This window comes from Lynx canadensis, chromosome X (genome assembly GCF_007474595.2).
Source record: "Lynx canadensis isolate LIC74 chromosome X, mLynCan4.pri.v2, whole genome shotgun sequence".
Taxonomy (NCBI): domain Eukaryota; kingdom Metazoa; phylum Chordata; class Mammalia; order Carnivora; family Felidae; genus Lynx; species Lynx canadensis.
Window position 1 is genome coordinate 110,644,027 of NC_044321.2, and position 19,415 is coordinate 110,663,441.

Genomic DNA, 19,415 nt, shown 5'->3' on the forward strand with positions numbered 1-19,415 from the left:
CCCTCTTGCGGCCTCCGTGTCTCAGTTTTTTAGTGTGGGAATGACGTTCGTCTCAGTGATCTCCAGTCTTCCCTCCAGTCCAAGCCATTTACGGTTCTCTTGGATCGGAAGCAGGCTACCCATTTCCACCGGATGGAGTCCCAGACAGCTACCCCCCCCCTTAAGCACCTGGCATCCGGTCCTGCTGTTCCGTGAGGACCCCCTTCTAGTAACCCTGCTGGGTACAAGGCACGTCGCCACCTTTGAACCCATCCGTTGCCAACGACCCCCTGGATACAGTTCCAAAGCGGGAAAGGCAAATGAAGATCTATCCGGCCGGGGAAGAAGACCCGTGTTGGCAAGGCATTCTCCTGGACGAATCAGCCTTCTTGCCTCCAAATACCTGAGTGGTTGAAAAAGAACGAGGCCACCTGCCACAGCCCACACCCGATACCGCACTTATTACTGGGTGGTCACAACCACATCCTGTAGCCACAAGGGATCCACGATGGACTGAATGTTTTGTGTCCCCCAGAGTTCATATGTTGAAATCCTAACCCCCAATGTGATGATATGAAGAGGTGGGCCTTTGGGAGGGGATTAGATCATGAGGTGCAGCCCTCACGAGTAGGAGCACTGCCCTTATCTACGAGACCCCAGAGAGCCCTCTTCCCACCTTCGACCACGTGAGGACACAGTGACAAGATAGCAGTCTACGAGCCAGAAATTGCCCCCAAGCGGGGAAAACTGCCTCCTCACATCTCCACCTCCTTTGCCCCATTTCTCTGAGCTCCCTTCCTGAGAGCAGCACAGCGGATCTGACAGAAGTAGTCAGTGCGTCGTCAGTAACTCACATCTGTCCCCGCCGGCACCAGAGAAATAGCGACCGTTCTGCTGGAGCGGCTCGGCAGGCATGGATTTGGAATCTGGCTTCCTCCGCAACTAGCTCCGTGACCCTGCTCAAGTGACTTCCCCTGTCTGCCCCGTGTCTCTGGCCTCTGTCAAAGGGGGAGCCTAACGGTCCCGTCTTCGGGGCTTGGCGTGAGGAGAACGTGAGCTGGTGCTTGTGGCCAAAAACGTAGAACGGCGCCTCACCTGCAAGAAAAATTCAGGAAGTATTGACAATTACCACGATGCTGATTAAGCCTGAAGCTCCCTGAGTGCGGCGAAACCCTCCTGATTCTGCACGTGTTCGTGGGTGGTTGTTGGAGGGGTAGCAAGCTTCCGGCCAGGATTCCTTATACTGGTGTGCACATCGTATCTACATATGGCTTACTATGGGCTCCTTCGAAGCACGTTATGTGTGTTCACTTGACTCCTGCACCAACCCCGTGAGGTAGGATTTTCGGCATCACGGTCCCCGTACTCCCGAGACGGAGAAGTGAGGACGTTTGCCCAGCGTCCCACAGTGGGTAAGTAGCGGAGTTGGGGCATGAGCCTTTACGCCACCGGTAACCCGGGGAGGCAGGTGTATGACCTCAAACCGGGGTCGGTGACCCCTCGAACCTTCCGACCTGTCGCTAACGAACTGCGGTGAGCCCCGTTATTCACGCGGAAGGGTTGCGGGCAAACCACTGCCACCGAAGGGTAGGAGGTGGCAAGACAGGTATTCATCCTCCCTGAGAAGAAGGCAAAGGATTCTTCTTCGCTCCTGATGCCCGGTGACTGGGCTCACCCAACCCTTCTCTCCGCCGGTGGCAGGCTTCGGCTCGGCGCGCACAAAGTCAAAGCTTTCGCGACGAACGGTTCTTATCTACACACTTACGAGAAAGATTTGCTCATTAACGTGTTTTCGGGACGTGCCGAAGCCGCTTCTACATCCTTCTTACCAGCTTGCCTCCAAAGGCAAGGTCTGTCATCCGCCGAGCAGTTACAATGCGCCAGGCGCTGTTCTAACAGCTGTTGGCACGTGTTGTCTCGTGTAACCCTCAATCCTACCTGCTAAGTTGGGTCCTGTCATCATCCCCATTTTGCAGATCGGAAACGCAGGGGTTCGAAAAGCGTTGCTCGCCTGAAGGCTCGCAGGGAGTGGCCTGTGTCCTCACTTTGGAGCTTTCCACCGCTTTGGGCCAGAATCTGCAGGGCCGAGGGAAGGCGTCCCCCCGCCCCCCGCCTCCATCCCCGGAGCCTGGCCTCCCACCACCCAGCTTCTAGACCAAACACAGAGAACCCGGGACCCCGGAAATTCCTGCCCGGGTGACTCCAAACTCACTTCGGGGGCCTGAGAGGGACAGTGTGAGCGCCCTAGGTCTGAGGCGTGATAGAGGAACGGCTGTTTGTGGGGGTTTCTGAGGAATTCTGGACCTGCTGAGGTGAGGCCCAGTCCCCGGGTGAGGGAGGGGCGAGGGACAGGTTCTAGGTCAGAGACTGGCTCCCCCTGTGTGGCCGTGTTCCAGCCCAGAGTTCCAAAGAGCACGAGAATTATAAATTCCAGCCTGGCCTTTCCGATTGTCGCAAAGGCGTATTTGTCGGGAGAGGAAGGCTAGAACGTGTTTTATTGGCCCATTTGCTAGCTTTTCCCAGCTAACTCTTGGCCCAGCCTCTCAAATTTTAGGCTTGCCCCCAGGTACACACGGGATACGGTGTGTTTCTTCTCCCCTCGTCGTGTGCCGGCTTCTGCCCCAGCCTGCCTGGCCACACTGTCTGAGCTCCATTTCTCTTCCCCACGAGATCGTGAGCTAAGAACTTAAGCTTGTCCACCTGCCAGGCCCTCCGCGCCCAGCACGGTGTCTCCCCATACGCGTGCCCGGAGGTGTTAGCCGACTGAAAGACACAGAGGGAGAAAATAAAGGCGATACCCCTTGAGGAGCAAGGAAAGAAGGCGAAGGAATCAGGAGCGTCCTCGGCATGAAGACAGGTGAATGGACAAGAGTTTCCTTTTTTTCCCTCCTATTAGTGGAAAGCGTCCAACACAGAGAGAGCGGCGTGAGGAGTTTCCAGGCACCCTTCTCCGGCTGCAGCAACCATGAACTCACAGCCACCGAAAAGCAAGAGTTTGCTGATCAAGAACTTGGGATCACCACGCCCAGCCGAGCAAGCACGGGAGAAGAATTCATTGTGGCGACCGCAGAGGCCGTGGGCCAGGAGCTCGTGCCAAGTGGTAGCCTGTGTGTGAGCGGGGAGGGGGGGGTCTCTTCTTCCCACCGTGATCCTCAGTGGCAAGGAGCTGGGCCAGCGTGGGGCCCGTGGCCGTGGCTGCTCACTGAGCTGGCCGTCTTCCTTCGCTCGTTGCCAACCCCACACTTCGTGATTTCAGACACCTCTGTGCGCGTCCATGCTGACTTGTCTTAATTCTGTCAAAGCCTTCTCTCTCCCCTGGAGCTGTCTGGGAATTCTGGTTCATTGTTGCTGGCGGTTTTTTACTTCCTTTGTGCTTAACTTTTGAAATACGAAAGGGGTTGGACAGTGTCAGACAATATGGCCCCCGTCACGCCACATTTTACATTGAAATCATCTTTAGGGGCTTTGCTCCTTGACACAGATGGTCTCCATATCCTAGGAGATGGTCTTTTGGCACGAAAATGAAAAAGCTGCGCCCCCTGTGAATCAAGAAACTTGGCGAGTTTATTCGGGCTCAAGTCAGACGACTCCTCTATTAAAGGCGCAGATGAGTTCGCACTCGTCTTTCCCATCTGGTCATGGCCCCCCGTTCACCCCGAAGCTCCTCCCCTTTTCTAAGGCGCTCAGGGGGACCTGCCCCGAGTCGAGTGGGCTCCCTGCGTCCCCGGGGCCCCGTTCGGGAAGCCCCCCGTCTGCAACCTGTCCACCCTTCCAACAGCCTGCCCCTCATGGCTCCCGGCTCGCTCGCCTTAGCTCCGTGAGTGCCACCTCTTGAGAGCCTCGCTTTCTTCTTCAGCGAGCTCTTTGGCTCTTCTCTAGTAACTAATGCCTCCCTTACAGGGAGAGGAGTAAGCAAATCTACGGGCACCCTCCCCGTCTCTTCCCCTGACTTGTCTTCTACTTCTCTCACTCTGTGGCTTAGACAGCACGTCACTGTACTAATTCCCTTTCCCCCGATTTAGGTCCCGTTGACTCTTTCCCTTCCAGCCCGTTCTTGCGGATTGTCCACCCACCGGGCCAGACTGACATCAGACACCTCACTCTCCTGGAAAACGTTCCTTTTCCACGTCGCTGATGTATTCCATTTTCTCCTTCGTAGCGTCTATCCAACTGTAATGTGCCCAGGGACCTCGAAAGGAGATTATTTAATGGCTAGTCCCTTCCTCCTCGCTCCTAAGCTCCAGGGGGACACGGATGGCATCTGAGCTCTAGCAGATCCTGCGGATTATTACAAATCAACTATTCCTTAGGAAAAACTCCTCTTTCTCCACAATTCCATGTCAAGCCAGACACTCCTTGTTTTCGTTGGTTTTTCAGCTGCTGTGTTCGTCTAGGTATTGCTTCTCAAATCCACAGTTTTAGGGGATCGGCGGATTCTTGTTTTCACAGGGATTTTGGTTTCATCTGACTTTTATAGTTAAATCAATTGGACAAGCTGTGCTGCAATGTAAAACATTCGTCATGTAAATTAATCACTCAGTACTAACTGTTCTGTTTCATAGTATCTATAACCCTCAAGGTTCTATTATTTGGTGCCAGGAAATGTCTCATTACGTGCGGGTATGTTCGTGTGTCTGTGTATGTGAGTCGCATTTTAAGAATTCTGCAAAACACCGGTGGCCATCGCCGGAGCTACAGCGGCCAACATGAAGTTCAATCCGTTTGTGACCTCTGACCGGAGCAGGAACCGTAAGAGGCATTTCAACGCACCTTCCCACATTCGCAGGAAGATTACGTCTTCCCGTCTTCCCAAAGAGCTGCGACAGAAGTACAACGTTCGATCCACGGGCATCCGGAAGGACGATGAAGTACACGTTGTGCGAGGACACTACAGAGGTCAGCAAATTGGCAAAGTGGTCCAGGTTTACAGGAAGAAATACGTCATCTACACCGAACGAGTACAGCGAGAGAAGGCCAATGGCACAACTGGCCACGTGGGCATCCACCCCAGCAAGGTGGTTATCACTACACCAAGACTGGACAAAGGCCGCAAAAAGATCCTTGAACGCAAAGCCAAATCTCGCCAAGTACTCACCAGTCGAGAAGGTGTGGGACTAAAGTAATCTTCTATACGACATTAAATAAAAACTGTTAGAATGAAACAAACAAACAAAAAAAGAATTATGAAAAACACAAATCCAAGGAGTTACACGGACCTGAGAATAAATGATGTTTGAATTTCTTTCTTGCTCCCTTTCGTGTCTTAAGATATCAAGTTGAACTTTCCAAAATTAAGAGATTCCAAGAGGAAGAATTCTGGTGATCTCAGAAGCGTCTATTTCAAAGGCTTGTTCTTACTAATAAAGACTAAATGTAGGCCGATGGAATCCAGCTACTGTATTTTATGTTCAAATGTGGTCAGACTTGGACTGAAATCCTGGCTTTGCTAATCCTTAGCCGTGTGAGATTGAGAACGTTGCTTTACCTTCCTAAGCCTCTGTTGAACAGGATAAACAAACTTGTCTATGTTCTATGTCCCGCTACAAAGAACCGACAAAGATAGCGTATAAGAATAAAGATCCCCCTGAAATCAATTAAAAGAAAGCTAATGACCCAAAAGAAAAACGGGCATAGGATTTGATGAAGTCATTCGCAGAAGAGGAAACCTGGATGGCGAGTAAATACAGGAAACAATGCTCCCTAGTTACCACGGAAATATGAAGGAAGACCACAAAAGATACATTGCGGCCCACGATCCGATTGGCAAAAATATTAGCGTCTGGCAATGTGAAACGTGGCAAGGAGACAGAGAAGTCGATCTTTTCAGACATTACAAACGGAATTGTAAATGTGCAGGACGCTTTAGCTCTATCTGGTAACAGCGGTTCACGGCACGGGAGGCAGGAAGCACGCTTCTTGACGTCTCTAAGAAGACGCGTACAAGGTTGTCCCCTACGACACTGTGCGAGCACAGAACCGGGGAGAAAAAGTCCACTGACAGGAGGATGGCTGAACAATTGTAGTAAGTTTACACAAAAGGATACTATGCAGCAGCGGACGTGAATAAACTTAAGCTACACTTCCCAACATGGATGCATCTCAAAAACCTAATTTTGGCCAAAAAGCCACCTGCGGTATGAAGCCTAGAGTGTGAACACATCTCCAGAACGTTTAAGACCCTGGGGAAAATACGCTGTATTACTCAGGGATTCATACAGGCACGTGTTGTACAGACAGAAAGCCTGCAGCAAAATTATAAAGACATGCATGGGAATGGTAAACACCAAATTCGAGAAAAGAGTCACCTCTCCAGAGCGGGAAGAAGAGAGATAAATGTGATCACGGAGGTGTACACAGGGGGCTTCAACTATATTTCTCCTGTTTTATTTCGTGAGCTGGGTACTGCGGCCTTTAAATTGTAGGTGGGAGTCTTCGTAAATATCCTTTTTTTTTTTCAGAGGGATTCAGAGAGAGAGAGAGACAGCTCAAGTTGAGGGGGGGTGCAGAGGGAGAGAGAGAATCTTAAGCAGGCTCCACGCCCAGTGCAAGGGGCCCCATCTCACGACTGTGAGATCATGACCTGAGCTGAAATCAGGAGTCAGACGCTCAACCGACTGAGCCACGCAGGCACCCCCGTAAATATCCTTTCATGGTGACATAAGACTCCTAACGCCTGAGCCTGCTTTATATAACTCAACATCAGCTCTACTGCCCTGCGTTACGTGGAGATTGAAAGTCACAGTCTACTCGAGCAGCGCCCCAACCGTGCACAGCCCCAGTCCTCCTGATGTTGTGTGTGAAACGCCTCGCTCGTCTGTCGCCGGGTAACACCCACTTGATTCGCTCGTGGTTTTTCAATTAGGACTGGGCTCATCTGGGTGGTTCTTCGGCCAGTCTTGACAGTGGTTTCTTCAGCCATCGGAGCAACCAGGGGCTAGGCTCAGCTCACGCGTCAGCACGGCTGGGACTGTCTTGCTCTCCACGTAGCCCGAAAGCTTCTCTCTCTCCACATGGTTTCTGTAGCGCCTCCCATGGTGGCTCAAACGTTCCGCCCGCACGGAACCGAAGCCAGCCAGATCTTAGAACCCAGAACTAGCTTGGGGTCATTTCTGCTGCCTTTTATTGGTTAACTCGCGTCCGAGCCCCGGTCTTGATGCAGAGAGAGAGGGCGAGTGAGCTACACAGATGGAAATCTATGCCTATTGCTTAGCAACCCAGCCTGGTGAGCCCTCTGTTCTGTCACTGAGCAGGCACGATTACTGGGCGCTGGGCACTACGGAACCCCAGAAGGAAGAGCGGCGGCTCACGTCCTCGAGGAGTTTGGAGCGCAGCCGACAAAGAAGTGGGGCCAGAGCCTATCTTCCTGGCGGACACGAGGTGACCTTGCAGGCCGAATCAAAAGCCGGGAGACATCCAGGCTAGGTGACAGCCACAATAGCCACTTGACCTAACAGGCGGAGCCCTCGGTCACAAAAGGGCATCTGATTAGTCTAACAAGGCGTAGTTTTTGTAAGGACACGAGGCTGTTACCGGCCCGGGGCCTCGCTGTTTACATCAACAGTTTTTCAGATTCTGCAACGGCTACCTTTGCCCCATACAACCTAGTAGTGCTTGCCTTGTTCGTAACAGGTGCCAAACAAACATCTCCTTTTAGGTTGAACTGAATGGCTCAGTGATTATTTTAATGTCTAAGAAATGTTGTTTTACTACTTGCGACACTTAGAACGCTCCCATAAGGAATACTCAGTAAGGATGGAAACCAATTTGCCAATAAATTTCATATTAAAAAAAATAATAATAAAAAGAAATAAATAAACATGAAAAAAAGAAAAAGACAACTCAACAGAATATTGGATCAGGGATACAAACAGAAAGCTCTCAGAAGGGGAAATGTGGGTAGTCAACAAAACCTTCTAAAAGATGTTCCACATTGCTAATAATTAAAGCAACACCAATGCACAACAAAAAAGAAAGAAAGAAAGAAGGAAAGAAGGAAAGAAAGAAGGAAAGAAGGAAAGAAAGAAAGAAAGAAAAGAAAGAAAGAAAGAAAGAAAGAAAAGAAAAGAAAAGAAAAGAAAAGAAAAGAAAAGAAAGAAATACTCAGTAAGGGCGCCTGGGTGGCTCAGTCGGTGAAGCGTCCGACTTCAGCTCAGCTCATGATCACACGGTTGGTGTTCGAGCCCCGCGTTGGGCTCTGTGCTGAGGGCTAGGAGCCTAAAGCCTGCTTCGGATTCTGTGTCTCTCTCTCTCTGCCCACCCCCTGCTTGGTCTCTCTCTCTATCTCTCACTCTCTCTCTCTCACTGTCTCTCTCTCTCAAAAATAAATAAATAAACATCGAAAAAAAAAATACCCAGACCTCCCAAGACAGAGATATACACCCATATATACATACATACGTGCTATGTACGACAGCTATCAGTCGCAGAATTATTTTAGTCCGCTTTTAGCCAACTGCATTTTTTAAAGTTCCCAGACACTTCCACAAGCAAATCGGCACCACTTGTACTCCACAGCTAATCACTTTTAATTCTTCCAGCAGTCATTTGGATAATATCAGACATAATGAAACCACTTATCGGTAACGTGGGTCTAATTCCCCCTATGCAAAATCGTCCCTTTTAATTCGGGTTTGGAATCCCTGCCAGAGCTCTTGAGGCTGCTCTTTCTATAGGGTCATTACTGAAGGAAGTTTATTTTTATGATAATAAATTCTAACACAAATAGACCTCACACAATAACACAGGACCCCAGCTCGTTTTTCCCAACAGTGGTCAATATTACCCGAGTGAACAAGAAGCAGGCGGTTTCTGAACCGCACCAAGTGTACTGATGTGGGTTATGCAGGTGACCCCCGGATCCCTGACCGTCTGTCGTGGCAACAAGGATTTAAATTAAATGGGATCTTACGAAACCAGATGGGAAGAAGGGCACCTGGCTGGCTGCGTTGGTAGAGCGTGTGACTCTTGATCTCAGGGTCCTGCGTTTGAGCCTCACGTTGGGTGTGGAGATTACTTACAAATTGAAATCTTTTTAAAAATTCAGATATGAAGAGACTGAGGGCAGCACTGTTATTATCTCTAATGGAAATAAAGATTGCAGCACATTTGTTTTTAAGGCACGATTTTTCTTGGTGGCTTAGCTGGCATCATTAAGGCCCTTTGTGTGGGTTTAATCCACCTACTCAAGAGCGTGATGCTCTTTTCACTCTTTAAAGCGACATGAACTTGGTTAACGGAAGACAGAAGATGAATCCCCAAGGATCCGCAACCAAGAGCAGTACTTATGGGAGAAATCAGTCTGCTATCTGGGTTGGAGAAAATCAGCTGAAGACAAGTGCCGAGTGGCCAGGAAATGGAAAGGAAGGTGAAGAAAGGAAAATACGAAGGGAACGAGTCAAAGCCACCTTCATGGTCTTGACCATTCTTCGCTATGGGATCCTTTCTCGTGTCCAGGCTCCTCCTTGCACACCCAGTACCTGGCAGCCTAAAATTGCAGGAAGAAGGGCGGTGATGCTGTTAATGCCTCAAGGAAAGAAGTGTCCAGGCTCGCTCCCCGATTAGCCAGGCACTCTGTCTTTCGGCATAAAACTTGGAAAATAAAGGCAGGCACAGTATGAGAAACAGCTTTGTCTTGAAGTATCTAAAGAGGGAAAAAGACCAAATTGCAATCTGAAACTTGCCGTGAAGTGTGTTTTATTCATTCCGTTTTCCTGTCTTGGGACATCTACATCCTTACAAACGGATTCATGCTGTACCAGTGACTCTTCGTGTTAGAATCCTTGGACCAAATTCACAGGAAAAAAAAAAAATCAGCCCTCGGTCTCTTGAATATTTTGTTGTTGTTGTTTAACTCGACCAGACCTGTGATTCATTAGCTGCTTGTCATGTTTTGATATGTGGATCAGGAATTGATCAATGGCTGGCAAAATTTAATAAAAGGAGCTCATTTCTGGAGAAACGAGCTCGTTGCCATGCCAACTATCGATCTTCCCTGATAGAGACGAGGTAGTCAGTCACAAAATGGGCCCTGTTAGGCAGGCCCTACTGTCTATCCAGAGGAAATCACTGGGTTGCCAACCTCAAATGAGTTCTTAGAAATGACTTCAGGTTCACCGTGGAGAGAACTGGGGTACACGTGTTGGCAGGAAAGAATCTGCCTCACGACCGCACGAGACACAACCATCCCATTGAGCACCTGAGAATCCTGTCAGATGGCTGGTCTGGAATGCAACCTTACTGAAATGCAGCACTTGTGCCCTGCTTAGCATATTGTAGCCACGGAGAGAGAACGAACAGCTTAATCTATACCCGCCTCATGTTTAGGAAGTGTAAACGCCAAGAGATCTCTTTACTCTGTGTCATTATGTACTCACTTCCTAGGTGTGAGAAAGATTAATAGTGCCTTTATCAAAGAGAGATCTGGGGCTGTCCTTCGTTGCACAACATAAAGGCCAGGGCGAAAAGAGAGACAAGAATAATCGAAGAATTCTTTGAACTTCTGGAAACTATGAACACTCCTTTAAAGTTAAGAAGTCATCAGAATATTTGAAAACGTCACAGATTCTAATGTGAGAAATTCCATTCGCTTTTCTAGGAACGAAGACGATTTTAACCACAGGGATTGTGTTTTGCTCCATTGTTACCAAGGGAATCAAGGGCTCTTCATATTCTTTCAAACTTATTTGCATGCCCACCACGTAGCAGGCAGAGCTCACGAATGGAACCACTACGTGTTGACCACGTTTTTGGACTGATTCTGTCCCATGTGCGGAGATGAGAGGTGAAGATGCCCTGTGTACGCCTTCTCCAGCAATCTTCAAGCCTCATGGGCAAGATGATTCCCCCCACCCCAGTCAGCTAAACTCAGGAACCAGCTCGTGATGGTGAGACAGGCCCACACTCAAAACAGAACCAACGTTCACATATCTCGCTCAATTGATTTTCGACAAGGGCACCAAAAAAACCATTTATTGGGGAAAGGACAGTCTCTTCAACAAATGGCGCTGGGACAACTGCATATCCACATGCGAAAGAATGAAATGGAACCCTCACCTTACACCATATACAAAAAATAACTCAAAAGATCAAAGACCTAAACGTAAGAGCTAAAACACAAAATTCTTAGAAGAAAACATTGGAGGAAATCCTCATGACGTCAGATTTGGCAACAACTTCATGCATATGATACCAGAAGGACAAACAATAAAAGAATAAAACAGGGGCGCCCGGCTGGCTCAGCTGGCGGGGCACGCGCCTCTTGATCTCAGGGTCGTGAGTTCGAGCCCCATGTTGGGTGTAGAGATTACCTACATAAATAAAACTTTAAAAATAGATTTAGCAATCCCTATCAAAATAACACCAGCATTCTTCACAGAGCTAAAACAAACAACCCTAAATGTGTTTCTGGGAACCAGAAAAGACCCCAAATAGCCAAAGCAATCTTGAAAAGGAAAACCAGGGGCGCCTGGGTGGCGCAGTCGGTTAAGCGTCCGACTTCAGCCAGGTCACGATCTCGCGGTCCGTGAGTTCGAGCCCCGCGTCGGGCTCTGGCCTGATGGCTCAGAGCCTGGAGCCTGTTTCCGATTCTGTGTCTCCCTCTCTCTCTGCCCCTCCCCCGTTCATGCTTTGTCTCTCTCTGTCCCAAAAATAAATAAACGTTGAAAAAAAAAATTAAAAAAAAAAAAAAAAAAAGAAAAGGAAAACCAAAGCAGGAGGCATCACAATCCCCCGCTTCAAGATGTATTACAAAACTGTAATCGTCAAGACAGTATGGTACTGGCACAAAAACAGACACTCAGGTCAATGGAACAGAATAGAAAACCCAGAAATGGACCCACAAACGTATGGCCAACTCATCTTTGACAAAGCAGGAAAGAATATCCGATGGAATAAAGACAGTCTCTTCAGCAAGTGGTGCTGGGAAAACTGGACAGCGACACGCAGAAGAATGAACCTGGACCACTTTCTTACACCAGACACAAAAATAAGCTCAAGATGGATGAAAGACCTAAACGTAAGACAGGAAGCCGTCAAAATCCTCGAGGAGAAAGGAGGCAAAAACGTCTTTGACCTTGGCCGCAGCAACTTCTTACTCAACACATCTCCAGAGGCAAGGGAAACAAAAGCAAAAATGAACTACTGGGACCTCATCAAAATAAAACGCTTCTGCACAGTGAAGGAAACAATCAGCAAAACTAAAAGGCAACCGACGGAATGGGAGAAGATATTTGCAAATGGCATATCAGATAAAGGGTTAATATCCAAAATCTATAAAGAATGTATCAAACTCAACACCCAAAAAAGAAATAATCCAGTGAAGAAATGGGCAAAAGATATGAATAGACACTTCTCCAAAGAAGACATCCAGATGGCTAACAGATACATGAAAAGACGTTCAACATCACTCATCATCCGGGAAATACAAATCAAAACCACAGTGAGGTACCACCTCACACCTGTCAGAATGACTAACATCCACAACTCAGGCAACAACAGATGTTGGCGAGGATGCGGAGAAAGAGGATCTCTTTTGCTTTGATGGTGGGAATGCAAGCTGGTGCGGCCACTCCTGAAAACAGGATGGAGGTTCCTCAAAAAATTAAAAATAGAACTACCCTCCGACCCAGCAATTGCACTACTAGGCATTTATCCAAGGGATATAGGTGTACTGTTTCGAAGGGGTATATGCACCCCAATGTTTATAGCAGCACTATCGACAATAGCCAAAGTATGGAAAGAGCCCAAATGTCCATTGGTGGATGAATGGATACAGAAGGTGTGGTGTATATATATATCTATATATCTATATCTATATCTATCTATCTATCTATCTATATACATAGATGTATATGTATATGTATATGTATATGTATATGTATGTGTATGTGTATATATACACATACATATGTATATATACACACACATACACACAGTGGAGTATTACTCGGCAATCAAAAAGAATGAAATCTTGCCATTTGCAACTACGTGGATGGAACTGGAGGGTATTATGCTAAGTGACATTAGTCAGAGAAAGACAAATACATATGACTTCATTCATATGAGAACTTTAAGATACAAAACAGATGAACATAAGGGAAGGGAAGCAAAAATCATGTAAAAACAGGGAGGGGGACAAAATAAGAGACTCTTAAATATGGAGAACAAACTGAGGGTTACTGGAGGGGTGGGGGGGATGGGCTAAATGGGTCAGGGGCACTAAGGAATCTATTCCTGAAATCATTGTTGCACTATATGCGAACTAACTTGGATGTAAATTTAAAAATTAATTAATTAATTAATTAATTAAAAAAACAAAAATAACAAAAATAACAAAAATAAAAATAGATTTAAAAACATTTTTAAAAGAAAAAAATAGTGGGGCGCCTGGGTGGCTCAGTTGGTTAAGCGTCCGACTTTGGCTCAGGTCACGATCTCATGGTTCGTGGGTTCAAGCCCCGCATCGGGCTCTGTGCTGACAGCTCGGAGCCTGGAGCCTGCTGCGGATTCTGTGTCTCCCTCTCTCTCTGCCCCTCCCCTGCTCACACTCTGTCTCTCTGTGTCTCTCAAAAATAAATAAATGCAAGAGATTTTTTTTAAAGAAAAAAATAGATAAGTTGGATTTCACCAAAATGGAGAACTTTTGTGCATTAAAGGATACTATCAAGAAAACAAAAAGACAACCTACTACATGGGAGAAAATATTTGCAAATCATATATCTGATAAGTCTTTAATACCAGAAATATATCAAGAACCCCTATCATCCAACAACAACCCAATTCAAAAATGGGCAAAGGATTGAATACACGTATTTCCGAGGTAGATCTACAAAGGGCCAATGAGCACATGAAAAGATGTGCAATATCATAATTCATCAGGAAAATGCAAATTAAAACCACGAGACACCACTTGAAACCTACCACAAGGGCTAAAATAACTAAACACACACACAGAAAACAAGTGTTGGCGAGGATGTGAAGAAAACGGAATCCTCATACGTGGCCGGTGGAAATGGGAAATGGTAAAGCCACTGTGGCAAAGAGTTTGGTGGTTTCTCAAAAGACTGAGCGTGGAACTACTCTCCGACCCAGCAATTCCATTGCAAAAGAATGGAAGGCAAGGGCTCAAATAGATCTTTGTACGTAGCAGTATTATTCACAATAGCCCAGAGGTGGAAAGAACGCAAGCGTCCATCAACAGACGAATGGATAAATGAAATGCGATAGATACATACCATAGAATGCCATTCAGCCATAAAAAGGAACGAAATGTGTTACGTTGCTACGACGTGGGTGAACCTTGTGACATTGCGCTAAGGAAAAGAAGTGATACACAAAAAGACAAATATTATAGGATTCCACTTCCATGAAGTAACTAGAATAGTCAAGTTCCTAGAAAGAGAAAGTCGAACAGTGGTCACCAGGGCTGGAGAGGGCAATGGAGAGTTGTTGAATGAGGACAGAGTTGATTTCCTGATTTAAGAAAAAACAACAACAGAGGGATGGGCACTGGGTGTTGTATGTAAGTGATGAATCATGGGAATCTACTCCCGAAGCCAAGAGCACACTGTATACATCGTATGTTAGCCAACCGAACAATAAAGTATATTCTTAAAAAAAATAATAAGAGATAAAATAAAGCTCAGAAGAAATATTATAGCTTTGAAAACAATAAAATAAAAATAAATTAAAAAAAAAAACCAACAGAACCAGAGCCCTCTGCTATCATTCCCTTTGCTCGTTAATATCATCAGCAAAGGCAAATTTCTCTACTTCTGTCCCAGCGTCCCGTGGTGTTCTGATTGTCTGTGTCTTTCGCCACCTCTGCCACTGCTGTGAGCGTCTTGAGGGCAGAGGCCAGCTTTTCTTTATGACAGCGGGCTGGATGGGAATGTGGGCTTTGGATTCAGACAGGCCTTTGAGTCCAACTCCACATCGTTCACTACCTAGCCAGGGGGCCTTAAGCGAGTTCTCGAAGCTCTCTGCGACTGTGCCTCCTCACGTGCAAACTGGAGATTGGTTTAAAGGAGGTGATCATAAGCATTCAGAGCATCTTAGTTATAATAACCACATAAGCATTCAGATCATCTTAGTTATAATAACAACATTAATTTTCATGACTAAAAGGAGAGGATTTTTAATGCAAAAGACTAACAACTTTAAGGAGCATAAGGATTTATAATGATCATACCCAACACCTAACACAGGCCTAACATAGAGCTGGATAGCGGCTGACGAGTTGCAAGGTACGTGTTTCTGCCACACCGTAGTCGCCGATGGCAATCGACTCTCTCCTGGTCTGTCCCTCCACTAGATTGGCAGTTTCTTGAGGGTGAAACTGGGTCCTGGTACCTGGAGCGTGCTGTCGAGCACTTGGTGCACGGTAGAAAACCAACGCATTTCCCAGAGTTCTTCTCAAGACTTGGGAGGTCTTGTGATTATGTGTGATGAGAAATGGCATTTCCTTGTTCATGCTTCCCAGTGAGAACGTCGCAGTGCAGAAAGTTGCGTTGTATTTGCTTCTTTACTGGTTTGTCTCCCTCGTCTAGGCTGTGAGCGCCTGGAGACGAGGGACTGTCCTTTATTCAACTTTGTGTCCCAACTTCTAGAACAATGCCTGACATGTACTAGCAGGTGCTCAGTACGTGTATAAGGCATGAAGAACCAGACCAGAATTGGACCGGATGTTTGCATTTTGCTTTGTGAAAGAAGGCTGACACCGGGGAGGGGAAGGTCCTGGAACAGTGCTTGGTATGGAGTAGGCACTCAGTGAACCCTCTTGAATGGATGGACGGATGGATGGATGGATGGACGGATGAACCTTACTCCCTATTCGGATGGTCGATGTTGGGTTTGGGTTTTTCTTTTCCAGAGAAGGACACCGGAGAACGTGTCTCACTCAGCCTCTTCTAAGCGCGTTTAAATGCTCTCCTTCCCGGGGCTCCTGGGTGGCTCAGTCGGTTAAGTGGCCGACTTCGGCTCAGGTCACGATCGCGCGGTCCGTGAGTTCGAGCCCCGCGTCGGGCTCTGTGCTGATGGCTCAGAGCCTGGAGCCTGTTTCAGATTCTGTGTCTCCCTCTCTCTCTGCCCCTCCCCCGTTCATGCTCTGTCTCTCTCTGTCTCAAAAATAAATAAACGTTAAAAAAAAAAATGCTTTCCTTCCCATCATGAACTTAGGCTTATCCAAATAAATAGGAGGCTGTCCAGGTTTTCAGATGTTGGAGGAAGTAGGAGATGGTAACAGTTTGGGGGGGTGGATACCAACAGGGAAAACACTAAAAGGCCAAGAATTTTCCAGCTGAAGGACGGTAAAATAGACAAAGAGGAAGAGAAAGAAAACTAAAAAAAGGAATGTAGGGGAGAGATCACTCGTGGATGTTGGCATCCTGCAATCTGCAGGGAGAGATTAATAGAGCATCACCTCCTGCTGGAAGCCCTTAGAAAATGTTTTCAAGGGCTAGTTCGCGTGCTCTCACTACGTGCAGTTTGGGGAGCCTAAGTGAAAAACAGTCCAGTGACCTGGCTCTGTTTTGCATAATGGCCTCTGCCTTCTGAGTTCTCTGCTGAGATCCCCCGACTCCCTTCCGCAACGTCATCGCAAGATGGCCTACGGTAGGTGTTCGTCTTGGGACACGCTTTGCCATCAGGAGCAACGGGTCCCTCCGTCCGGGAATATGTGGTTTCTTCCCCATCGCCGGCAAATCCACCGACGCGTGGTTCAGCCGGGGAGCACTTACGACCAGCAGTACCGAGATTCAGCCCAGACTGGCCACTGCCGGTCACACGGGGCTGTGAGCCGCGTCCGCGGGCAGCCCCGCGTGGCATCCATTCTCCGTGGCTGTAAATAGTTCTTGAGACCCAGCCCACCGGTGGGACTTCCTACCATATGGAGTTTTGTGTGTGTGTGTGTGTGTGTGTGTGTGATGATACTTCGTAAACACCAGGTGACGGTGCATCGTTTGGGGCCCTGCCGGGCTTCCTCTCTAAGCATGACTGTCTGTTTTTTTGTTTTTTTTTTTTTTTTCAACGTTTATTTATTTTTGGGACAGAGAGAGACAAAGCATGAACGGGGGAGGGGCAGAGAGAGAGGGAGACACAGAATCGGAAACAGGCTCCAGGCTCCGAGCCATCAGCCCAGAGCCTGACGCGGGGCTCGAACTCACGGACCGCGAGATCGCGACCTGGCTGAAGTCGGACGCTTAACCGACTGCGCCACCCAGGCGCCCCTAAGCATGACTGTCTGTAGAGGGCCCATGACTCAGCCGATTGCTCTGAAAGGCTCCTTTCATTCCTAAATACTTGGGAGCAAAGGTAGCTTTGAGATGCACAAAAGTGGGACTTCCTCGTGCTCCCGAAGAGGCCCGGAAGTATCTCTAATTACAAAAGGCAAACGAGGCGTCGATTTGTGGGATAAGACATGCTAACACCTTCGGGGCGGGGGGGGGGGCGGTTTACAAAGAAATTACACGAATGGCATATCCTTAGGTCTCACTCTTCTTATGTGTAGACAACCTCTGCAGCTCCTTTTGCATTGGTCGTGGTAAGGCGGTTTGAACATCCCTCCACATTCAGGTGCCCCCTAGCCACACGGTCTCGCGGGACAGTTGAGCCCGTCCCGACCGCGCTCCGAGTCCCCGCATTCCGCGAGACCTGGTCTTCGCTATGTGCCACTTTAGCACCTGACAATAATCTCTTTATTGTTCCAAGAAGAACAGCGCTCGCTCATCTCACGCGTGCAAAGCACACGCCGGGCCACCTTCCGTGGCTGCAGCGAGAAGGACGCGGTTTTTAAATCTTCCTTGAGGAGCTCACAGGCTAACGAGGAAGGGAACCGAGACGCTGTGCTCTGTTGTGACTCGTGGCGCACGGAGCGGGGCACACGGCAGGCACTCGAAACTACCCATTGGTTCATTTTCAGATGCCCAACCAAGCCAATGACCACGCAGAACCTAAACTGCTTGCTTTCTCCTGCTCTGTGTATCTACTTCTCACTATTTCTTAAAAATGGGGTTGAGGACAGGAAGGCCCTGATGCCGTAACAACTTAAGCCAAAGCCTCCTCTGTGGTTTTAGTTCCTATTTTCATTTTATTTCATTGTATGCTATTCTATTCATTTTAAGTTTATTTATTTTGGGGAGAGAGAGTGAGTAGGGGACAAGCAGGGAGAGAGGAGACAGAGAATCCCAAGCAGACTTTAAGAGCGGACTGACAGCACAGAGCCCGACGCGGGGCTCAAACTCACGAACCTTGAGATCACGACCTGAGCCCAAACCAAGAGTCGGATGCTCAACTGACTGAGCCACCCAGGCACCCCCACCCCCCGCTTATTTTATTTTTTTACTGTTTACTTATTTTTGAGAGAGAGCACGAGGGAGGGAGGGGCAGAGACGGGGGGCGACAGAGGGTTCGAAGCCGGCTCTGCGTTGACAGCATGGAGCCCAACGCGGGGCTCGAAGTCATGAACTGCGAGATCATGACCTGAGCCAAAGTCGGACATTTAACCGACCGAGCCACCCGGGTGCCCCTTCGGTTGCTAATTTTAAATGTCTGAGTTCTCTTCTAGACACAGCAAGAGATTTTTCTGTTTTTAAAGAGCTTTAAACATGTCCTCAGCGCTGACTAGGTGCCGGGCACTGTGCTGACCCTTTAACCATCAATAGACTCCCTTTTACCGGACAGGAAGGGACTGCTACCCGCCAAGCGCCCTTCTCCAAAACTGTGTGCAAAGCGACTGTCTGGGCGCACGGGATGCAAAGCCATGGACGCTGAACTCAACATGGCCCACACCGCACAATTACTACTTGGTACCAGGGCAAAGCCGTGGCGTGTTTAAAGTTTGTTTATTTATGTTTGACAGAGAGAGCGAGAGAGAACGAGCAGGGGAGGGGCAGAGAGAGAGAGGGGGGGAGATGGGATGCCAAAACGGTTTAAACTTCGCTTTCGTTTCTTCACACACGTGTTCAGGCTTTTTGACACAAGGAAATGTAACGGCTATTAAAGCACAACTGAAAATATGCTGTGACTCAAGTGAGGATCCCTCGAAGTTAAGGGAGGTCACTGATTTCCGCACGAGCTGTCTGAAGTGCATATTACAGAGACCGAATGAGAACTCAAATGGTACCAGCCAAATCCAAATGTTGGGAGCAGGCCGAAATCTCGTTCTTAGCTGAGAGATAGTTTGCATGATTCGTTACTTGTACATTAGAAGATGATTCTCAACTGTGACAATGTTTCCTGGAGCGTCGATATTTTCAGTGAGGTGGATGGGTATTTGGGGACCCGAGAGTTACTTAGCCCACAGCTCATGGGCTAGAAGGGATGTGCTCCTGCCAGAGATATCAGCTGGCTGGCGTCGCCAACCTGATCGCTATCAGATGGCTCTGGGAGGTCTGGGAGAGAGATGCGAAGGGGGCGACTGTGGCCCAGCACACCCACAGCTG

The 19,415-nt window shown here is 48.0% G+C and overlaps 1 protein-coding gene across 1 annotated transcript; it reads left to right on the plus strand.

The window, feature by feature from the left end:
- The first annotated feature begins 4,668 nt into the window (after nt 1–4,668).
- LOC115506903 (60S ribosomal protein L26-like) lies at nt 4,669–5,102 on the plus strand. Its single transcript, XM_030304855.1, has one exon. It carries the CDS (start codon nt 4,686–4,688, stop codon nt 5,100–5,102), a length of 417 nt encoding a protein of 138 aa, XP_030160715.1. The 5' UTR covers nt 4,669–4,685.
- Nucleotides 5,103–19,415: the final 14,313 nt, after the last annotated feature.